Source organism: Nanorana parkeri, unplaced genomic scaffold, assembly GCF_000935625.1.
Source record: "Nanorana parkeri isolate BGI_ZX_2015 unplaced genomic scaffold, ASM93562v1 scaffold1530, whole genome shotgun sequence".
Taxonomy (NCBI): Eukaryota; Metazoa; Chordata; class Amphibia; order Anura; family Dicroglossidae; genus Nanorana; species Nanorana parkeri.
In genome coordinates, this window is record NW_017307798.1 from 331,984 (window position 1) to 342,356 (window position 10,373).

Consider the following 10,373-nt stretch of genomic DNA (forward strand, 5'->3'; position numbering starts at 1 on the left):
GCCACGGGAGGACAGGACGCCGGGACATGTAGGGCGCACTGGAATGTAAGCCGGCCGACTCCCTGCGTTCAGGTGCGGGAGGGGGTGTGGAGCTGTATTGAAGTCAATGGCATCGCCCACATTGCGATCGCCCGCACTCGGAACGCAGGCACGTTAGTGCCTGCATTCCGGTCCAGTGCGATCTGCAAAAATAGTGCTTGCAGCATTTTTTGCGGATCGCACTGGACTGGAACACAGGCACTAATGCAGGCGATCGCACTGTGGGCGAGGGGCCTGCCTGCGGAGCCTGGCTGCGGTGCCATTGACTTCAATGCACCGCCACGCCCCCTCCCGCCCCTGAATGCAGGTGTTTTTTCGTTGGTAGATCTCAATGAGCTCATCAATTGAAAAGTAGATCTCCAGAAGAAAAAATAGTGGGCGCCCCTGCCTTATAGCCTAGTTTAAAAATTAAACAAAAAAAAGCAACGTAACGCAACACGTTAACATACTATGCCAATGCAATTGTCATGTCCAATGAACACATTTCGATGCATCCTTAACCTAGAAATGCACTCTCCAGGAAACAAAATAAAGCTTAATGATTTCTCTCTGCCTTAAGGAGGAACAAAGGTTCTTAGGTAGGGGTGGACTGATGGGAGGAGGAGCAGAAGAAAAAGCGCAGCATAAGTGATGAATGTGCAAAAATAAACAGAAGTTAAGCAAAACAGCTAGTTCCCCTCCCCTGATAAGAGAAAAGAGACAACCCCCGGTGCCCTCAGATGGCTGCCTATGTACCACACTTGTAGTCCATTAACTTTGCCTCCCATCCATATCACTACGTCTGTACCTTAGCATGGACGGGAGTAGAGATATACAGATACAAATTTTCTAGGCCGAGCAGAAGTACCGATACTTTTCCTCGAAGTACTCGCCAATACCGATACCTTTATTTTAGTATCATGTGACATTTTTTCTAAAACAATACAGACCTATGATTTTAGTGCAGTGGTGGAGCACCAGAGCCTGGTCACAGCTGCAACTGAAGAATACTACCATCAGCTATAGAGGACTACAAATCCCAGCAATACATTACACAACAATGCAGAATACCATCAGCTAAAGGGGACTACAAATCCCACTAATACATTATACAGCAATTATTAACATTATACAGAAAGTACTCCTCTATAGCTGATGGTATTATTCTTCAGTGGCAGAACTACCAGCGTTACAAATATACTGTACATTGTCAAGCAAAGTATTTCTTTAAGTTTTGGCCCACTTAGTCATCATTAGGGATGTCCCGATACCGATACTAGCATTGGTATCGGGACCGAAATATATATACATACATACATACATACATACACACTACAGCAATAGTTACAATTTCTGCTAACATGAATAGCATACATGATCCATGGTACAACTACATGTTATGTACCATGGATCACGATTTAACCTATTCATGTTAGCAGCGGAGAATTGTAACAGTCTATTAGTGCAGTGTACTGAAAGTGTACTAGGTTAAATGATCCACAGCACACACGTCCAGTACACTGCAGCAATAGAGTTATAATTCTCCCCTGCTAACATGAATAGGTTAAATGATCAAAGAGGCAGATGCATGATCGGATTTGTCTCAAATGAAAGTTCTTCATAATCATAAAGAATTTGGCCTAAAATCATTAGTCTGTATTGTTTAAAAAATGTCGCCTGTCCCTTTAAGAAAAAAGTATCGGTAATTGGTAACGGCAAGTACAAGAGGGGGAAGTACTCGTACTTGGTCTTGAAAAAGTGGTATCGGGACATCCCTAGTCATCATGTTTCCAAACAGCTCCAACTCTCTAAGCTCCACTTCCCTGAACTTCACAAGGGACAGAGCAGTCTGTAGAAGCTGCCCAGCTACTAGCTTGGAGAAGGAAAGAAGGAGTGAGGAGCATGGAGGAGGAGAGGAGTGTTTTGCCTTGCTGTGTGTTTTTGGAGACACACACAGCTGCTAGCACAAATAGGGTGTCTCCATAGGACCCTGCAAGGAAAAGTATCCACTCTAAAACACAATATCAGGGCTAGGGGATTCTTATTCTGCAAGAAGCTAACATTTTTAACATCAAGAAGCAGCATCCAATGTAAGGGCTAGTTCACACCAAATGCATTCCAGATACAGAGCAGTTACAGAACGGATCAAAACTGCGTCCAATGTATTCCACTGGTATTTTGGACTCAAATTGCCCTGGAACGCACTTTTTCTTTTTACAAAAACGGCCCGGAACGCATCAAAAACGTGGCAAAAAACGCTGCTTGAGCAGAAACTCATGCAGATCTGGTCTGCATTTGGTGTGAACAAGCCCTAAGTCAGCATTTGAAATAGCTTAAAAACCTTTTGACTTTAATATCACTTTAATCATCCCAACAGAGATACAGTCAGCAATAATAAACTGATAGATTCAAAGCCTTTCTCACTTATAACTGAACAAAAATATTTTGACTCAAGATGCACATTAAACTTCTTCAGAGCTATCCAAGTATAACGTTTATAAGTTGCTATTGCTTTAGGTCAGTCACCTCTCACAGCAGAGGCTTAAAAATGCCCAGTGTTAGCCAGTTTGGGCATGAAGACCCTGGTAGATGGACAAAGCAGCACCAACCGAGTCGATAGGCAGGGCTGCACCTGGATACACTTCTTTATTTGAACCAAGAGGCACATTAATTAGAATATAGCTTTAGTATTCTAAGTGGAACATCATAGAGCCATAAGATGCTTAACAGCCATTTAATAAAAATCAAAGTACATAAGATCAAAATAAAACCAGATTTCTACGGTAGAGTAATTCCCATTAATTATTAAAGCCCTATAATGCAGGGATGAAATGAGTTCACCAGCAACAATGCAAGACTAAAAAGTTGGCAAAAACAGAAATAAGGTCACGAGACAGATAGATGTTACATAATAAAAGAAATACACAAATGAAATTAAGGCTTGGTTCACACTAAGCGGATTGTCGCAGCCGATTGAGCACGACAAAAGCGTTCCCCCCAAAAAAACCATTCATTCTTATGGCCCTTGCTCACGCCTGAGCATTTTATTGCAATAAGTAAAATGCCTGTCGCTGGAAAAAAGGTACATGGGCTTCTTTTTGGCAGCTCGTCTTGTCCAAATAGAGTCAATAGGAAATTATTGGAAACACGGGTTGCAGTTGGTTTTGGGTGTTTTTACATGCGTTTGTGCGCGTTTTTTTGCCATTTACATATATCACAATCTGCTCATAAAAACGCAGTAAACATAAAACAATACTGTAATGTGTGCCTTACTGTAATCCAAGTACGTGCATAAGAACGTACAGCAAAAAAAAACATGTTTCTACGCGCAAAACCGCGGTCGCCTAGGTGTGAATCAAGCCTTAACCCAAAACAATTTTAAGACTGCATAAACGGAACATTAAAACTAGAGCTGCAGCTAACGATTATTTTCCAAATCGATTAGTTGGACGATTATTAAGTTCGATTAATCGGATAAAAAAATTAAATACATTTTAAAAAATGGCTCCAGTGATGGACTACTAGTTTGTATTGAGATTGTAGTCCATCACAGGAGAGAGTAGTTGTTGCATCCCTAATTAAAACATTCTGTTGGTGTCTAGAATTCACTAGGTTTCTAAAGTCTGGACACCTGCACTGCTTTGAAGATTCCTACCTTGTGGCAAAAGAATCACTGATTGCTGGCTACAGTTGTAACTTTCAACAAACTGTCATGATAATGTAACAAAATAAATAAATACAATGTGTCAAATAACTATAGATACAGTGTGCAAGCTATTCAATAATAAAAAAAAATGTTTTACACCGTCCATAAAATAAAGAAACAACCAAACCTTCAAGACTTTCTTGGGCATCAGAGGAAAGTTCTCCATTATGCAACTGGTCTTGTAAATACTGGATGATAGAAAATGCCAAACGTTTCTTGTCCGCCATTATTTATACAAGAGCCACCTCTACAAATGCAATAAACAGCTGTTAGGAAATGAAAGAAAACCATCTTACAAAGTCTGACATTTTACAAAAAAAGGGGGGGGGGGGGGGGGACAGGTGCTCTAGACCAGTGGTTCTCAACCTGTGTAACCTTAGGACCCACATTTTAAATTGATCATTAAGTCGTGACCCAAGTCGCAGTAGTGCGCATTCCAGTGAGTGAATGGGAATGCGACACACCAGAATGCGTGGTAGGTGCGATTGCATGTTAAAATGAATTATTTGCACAGGACGGTGCGATTAACACACTGTACTAGTGTGAACGGGCCCTCAAAAACACACAATCTCACACACAAACATACACAACAACAGCAGAAAAATTTAATTTCTTTTTTAGGATCCACCCAGTCTTCCTAACTTACGAGAACTGGAGTGGATCCTCAGCCTGGGGTCCAGTGTAGGCTTATGTGCTGTGACAGAGCTCCATCCATATGTGCATTGCTTGTACATCTCCCTTGTGTGCCATGTAGAGGTGCCATGAGCCAGAATGTGACATCACTCCCGTCCAGGCACCTCTACAGGAAACGCGAAGGAGCTGTAAGCAATGCATGTACAGGTGGAGCTACCCCGCAGCCAGGGGACCTCAAACTGACACTTGGTGCCAGGCAGCATATTTTGAATGGCTGCTCGGCACGAGAACTGACAGTGCTGTGCTAGGGGGAGACTGAGGAGCCTCTCACCTAGAGCAGTGGAAGGCAGACAGCAACCCACTGAAAATGGGTCACGACCCACTTTTGGGTCACAACCCACCAGTTGAGAACCACGGCTCTAAGTCATACTAGGTCCAGAAACACTCATGTGTCATGAGATAAATCAAGACATCAGTATTTTATTGTCAATGTTTCAAGAGAGCTCAGCTCATCTTTATCAAGACCCTATCAGATGGACTCAGTTCTGTTAAAAAGCCGACAATAAAATGCTGATGCTTTGACTCATCTCCTCTGCAAGACAACTGAGTATCTCTATACTTACTTTGGATATACATATATATTTGTGATAAAAAAACAAACAAACAGTACCACAAGTTTAATTTCAAATTAGTCAACAGGCCTACTGACATTGAAGATATATTAAAAAAATCTTTATAAAATATGCATCAAAAAGGAAAAGCACCAGGCTGAAATGTCCTAAAATATTAATCACAATATTATGGTGGAAATGTTTACTGGCAAAGTCGGGTCCTAGATTAAATTCTCAATAGGAAGATTTTCAGAATAGAATTATATATTCTTCGCATGCTTGCATACCATACAGTAAGGTTATTTCTTTACGAACACCAGTTCCCATATGCAACTTAAAAGCATACTGGTAAGTGAGGCAGCATCTAGCAAAACACCAGCCTGTGTGTGTGTTGTCAGAGAATATACCAAGGTTTATTAAAGCAACATTGCCTCCTAACTTAAAGGAGAACTATGAGGTGAGTGCTTTTCAATGAGACTGTCACAGGTCGGCTCAGTAGATCGGGAGGTGAGCGAACACATATCGGCGTTTGCTCACCTGTCGATCCTGTCACGGCTCTCTGCCGTGACAGGGGAGGGGCTGGATTCCCCTCTCCCCGCTCCGATCCGCCAGCGCTGACTGGTGGATCGGACGGGGGAGGGGGCGGGTACAGCTGCCTCTGCCTCTAGATAGTCAGAGCCAGCTGTCACTCACGCAGCTGGGTGGATCTCGACAGTAATGTATGGATCCTTCCCGGCTGCAACGGTCTCAGTATACAGCAGGGATGTCTAAACTCCGGCCCTCCAGCTGTGGTGGAACTACAAATCCCATGAGGCATTGCAAGATGCTCACAGCCACGACTCCCGGAGAGAGATGCATCATGGGATTTGTAGTTTCACCACGGCTGGAGGGCCGGAGTTTAGACATCCCTGGTACACAGCAAGCTGCGGCTTGCGATATACTGAGCTTTGGGGCACGGGAGGACGCTAGTTTATGTCCTCCAGTGACCCTTAGGAGAACTATGGGGAAAAACACTTGCCCCATAGTTCTCTTTTAACTACATTTGTATTGAGATTGTAGTCCATCACAGGAGTGACCTTGACCTTACAACACACACAGGGGTCATGGGGAGCAAAAGTAGCCACCCTTCAGAAGAAAGGAGAGTGTCAGTACGAATTCAGAGATAATTTGAGGATCTACAGCCGAGTGATACATAAATAAGATAAATTTTTGTTAATAGTAAGGTGCCACTTTTAAGAAGCCAAATCACCAAGTGATGTGGGGTGGGAGGAAGGGTAGCAAGTCATACCCAGAGGTATAAGGGATGCAATTTTGTTGCAGCCACTGTTCGACAGATTTTTTGGAGTTCAGTTTTAAAGCATGTCACCAGGGGAAAATAAAAAATAAAACTACCCTTGCTACCTCTGCTACTACCCTGGCTACCCCCATACTGCAAAATTTAAACTGGCTGTTTCTGTCTAAGGTACATGTGTAAGGGATTTCTACTTACCTGATGCCCGCTCCTGCAGCCTGTTCCCCCTCAGAGGGCCTTTGAAGTCATCACTACATTATATGTGAGGACGCTGAGGGACAGTCCAGAAGCATAGGACGGATGAGGAGAGCACTGACAACCAGGGGGAGTGGGGATCACTAAAAGACCTTTGCACAGCCAGAGAAATTAAAAGTTTTCACAAGCAGTGCAGCTACCCCTGCACTGCAATGGTTAACTAAATGTTTATGCCTAGGGGACCGGATAAGGCTGTTCAACTTACCTGCTCCCCAATGGGTCCCTTTGGGCTGCTAGACGGGTCCTCACAGCCTCTTCTCCCTTTCACTCCAGCAGAATAAGGGCTGCTGATGTCATCAAGTACAATGCAGGTTCCATAGCCCTATATTGTACATTAGGACACCCTGGGACAGTCCAAAGCCAGAGCGGAGGGGGAGAAGATAAGGGGTCTGACTTCTGGGTTAGAGGGGATAAGGTAAGTAAAACTGCTATTTCCTGTACCCTAGGTATAAACGAGCAGTTAATCCTTGCAGTACAGGGCTCACTGAAATCATTGAGATTGCCTTGATGATTGCAGTAAATTCCCTTCTAATAGTCACTATGAGAAGGAAGTGCTGACACAGACTCTTCCTGGAGGCGCATTTGTCCGTTTCATCCCCCCAAGACTGTGCACACCAACTCTCCCCATATCTCAAAATAAATCCCCGGGACTGCACCCCCATCACCCTTCCAATATCTACAGAAAACTCACAAAGCAGCTACTCACTGGACACTCGGCACATGCAACCAACCAGTCTCTGGAGCCGGAAGCGGAATGAGTTGGAAAGAGCACCGGCGGAAGTGGCGTGCAATGTGCGCTGTGACACTCGTGTAGCCGCTTATTGTCATGTGCCTTGCTTGGCTCGTATGTACATGAGACGGCGCACGCGGTGTGTATTAATAAAGTAAATAAAGCACGGCGCGAATGTGGAACGTAGGTGAATAGACCGAGCCTCGCCCCTCCTATCCGTGCGCTCATTCTCCGCCCAGCGCCCCCATACTGCCTTGCGGCCCCGGCACACCGAGCGGCGGCTCCCATAACACATGGCGCCCACAGGTACTGTGCACGCAGCTGTCATACAATGTTAATGGCCTGCATTGAGAGAGGGGGAGGGTGCTGGGAGTGGCAGGGTGGAGAGCTTTCCAGGGGGATTACATTTATGTGACAGCCCTGTCATTTGTTCCTGGATCACCTGGCTCTCTGTGTGACTGCCTGCTTCTGCTGTGCCCTGAAGGTAAGACCTGCTCGCCGCTAGCGTTATTCTGGAGGGTTACTGAGCTCGGCAACCAAATCCTAATTTTGCATATACAGCTCCCAGTAAAAAAAAATAATTAGTATTTACATAACCGCTCATGGCTCTATTTCTTTATAAGTAACAGTGAGGCGAGATCACAAACACTGGTGCTTTTATTTCCACTTTTGCTGTCCGATTGGAGAAACCTGCACTGTGGGGTTCATATACTAAAGGCAAAAGGGTTGTTCACTTTGTAAAGGCATTTTTGTTCCCCTTAGCTTAGTGAATGACATGACATTTAACTTTGCAAGGAATATCCAATCACATGCAAGGGAAATAAAAACAGTGCTTGCACATGATTGGATGATGGAAGTCTGCAGAACTTCGCCTCATTCACCAAGCTAAGGACACTTCCTCTGCAGAAGTGCCAATTTTCTTGCAAAGTGATCAGCCCTCTTGCCTTGATTAAAGCAACCCCCATTTATGTGTTACTGTTCACACAGAATAGAAAAAAAAAATCTTTTGGATCTTTTTTTGGAGACGGCCTTTTAGTAGACTGCAAGTTTCTCTAAACGGTTTGAAAGGGAGGCTGTCCCCAAAGAGATGTCGCCAGCACACCAGAAAGCTTGTTTTAAAGTGATATTAAAATCAAAAGGTTTTTAAGCGATTTCAAATGCTGATGAAATCGCTTACAATGGATGCTTCTCCTTGATGTTTAAAAGTTTGTTTCCAGCAGAATCAGCTGGTCCCATGAGCACCGGTCCTGATATCCTCTTTTAGGCTGGCTCCTTTCCCTTGTAGGGTCATGTGTAGCCACCCTTGTGTGTGCTAGTAAACTGTGTCTCCACAAACCCCCAGGCACAGCATAGTAAGTCACTCCACTACCCCCTAACACCCCTCCCTCCTTTCTCCCTTCTCAATACTAGTAGATGAACATCAGCTGGAGACTGTTCTCTCCTTTGTGATTTGAGAGAGTTGGAGCCAGTTGTTCAGGAACATGATAAATGTTAAGGTGCCCATACACTGCACGATTCTCGTCCGAGAATCGCGGGAAATCCCACGATCGTACGAGAATCGTGCAGTGTAAATGAAGACGTGCGACCGTTTCTACTGTACGGTCGCACGTCTTTTGTCTAAGGAGCATTCTAGAAAACCAGCTGAAAATCTTACGATTTTCGGCTGGTTTGTGGCATGCTCGGGAGAAAAATGCCGAGCGGCGGGCTTGCGATGATCGCAAGTACGATCTGCCTGTCCAAGATGGTCAGATCGTACGTTTTTTAAATTACTTTACAACCATCGCAAGACTAAGGTCTTGCGATGGTTGTAAAGTTTATGGCCACCTTTAGTGCTTGGGTAAAAATGTAAAGCTATGCTTTGCTGGGCAATGCATATTTGTTTCATCTGGATTTATTGTTGAAAAAAGTTTGAGATTAATACTGCTTTAAAGTGAACATCTCGTGGAATATTTATGTTTGTATATATTTGTATATTGTATATAAATTAGGGCTGTTACTGATTAAAATTTTCGTGCTCGATTAATCCAAAAAATTTTAATCGATTCATTTTGATTAATTATAACGCACATACAGATCCAACTACATTGGCCTATACACATACAGCACAGCAATGAAGTAATAAAATGAACTGGGATCACACTAATCCAGCATGTTATTCATCTCACGTGCCCCATTCAATATAAGTGGGGCAACTCAGAATAATAATGTGCTGGATTAGTGTGATCCTAGTTCATTCTATTACTTCATTGCTGTGTGCGCTCGTGCCGAAAGTGAACATGCCACATGTGACGCAGGATCACAATGAAAGAGAGGAGCTTGAAGGAATGTATAAATCACTTTTGAAATTCATTCTGCCAATGTAGAGTAATCATCGTTGGTTTGAATGCTTCCGATTTTAACATAGCAGAAAACGGCATTAAAGGAGAACTATGAGTTGAGTGCTTTTCACTCACCTCATAGTTCTAGCCGACCTGTGACAATGAGACTGTCACAGGTCAGCTCAGTAGATCGGGAGGTGAGCGAACACATACCGGCGTTCGCTCACCTCCTCGATCCTGTCACAGCTCTCTGCCGTGACGGGGGGGCTGGATTCCCCCCTCCCCGCTCCGATCCGCCAGCGCTGACTGGCGGATCGGGGTGGGGACGGGTACAGCTGGCTCTGCCTCTAGATAGGCAGAATCAGCTGCCACTCACGCAGTTGGGCGGATCCCGGCATAATTGTCGGGATATGCTTCAGCTGTGGCGTACTGCTCGCGGTATACTGTGGCGTCTCAGGATTACGCGAGCTGCAGCTCGCGGTATACTGAGCTTAGGGTGACGGGAGGACGCTAGTTTGTGTCCTCCCGTTACCCTAAGGAGAACTATGGGGAAAAGCCATAACCCCATAGTTCTCCTTTTAAGTAGGGAACTCTTGACACTTTTCAGGTCTGAGTATTGCAGATAATTACTTAAAATGATTGAGGCCAGTATGAATTAAGTATTATGTCATAACATTATTTGTGTGCTGGCAGACTCAGCAAAAACATTTTACTTTATTTAATGTTTGCATTGGTGCATGTTCAGTCCTCGGATTCTTGGTGACAGATTCCTTTTTAACCCTTTCGCTGCCAAGGACGTACGGCATACGGA

At 44.2% G+C, this 10,373-nt stretch overlaps 1 protein-coding gene across 1 annotated transcript in view; it reads right to left on the reverse strand.

Annotated features, from left to right (window-relative positions):
- SGTA (small glutamine rich tetratricopeptide repeat containing alpha) overlaps window positions 1-7,320 on the reverse strand; it is a 44,541-nt gene extending 37,221 nt beyond the window's left edge. Inside the window, exons 1-2 of the mRNA XM_018570404.1 lie at window positions 7,221-7,320; window positions 3,852-3,971 (exon numbers count right to left, since the gene is read on the reverse strand). Of these exons, the coding sequence (XP_018425906.1) occupies window positions 3,852-3,951 (100 nt within the window). The 5' untranslated portion in view covers window positions 3,952-3,971; window positions 7,221-7,320. The remainder of the gene's footprint in view (window positions 1-3,851; window positions 3,972-7,220) is intronic.
- Between the last annotated feature and the right edge of the window lie 3,053 nt (window positions 7,321-10,373).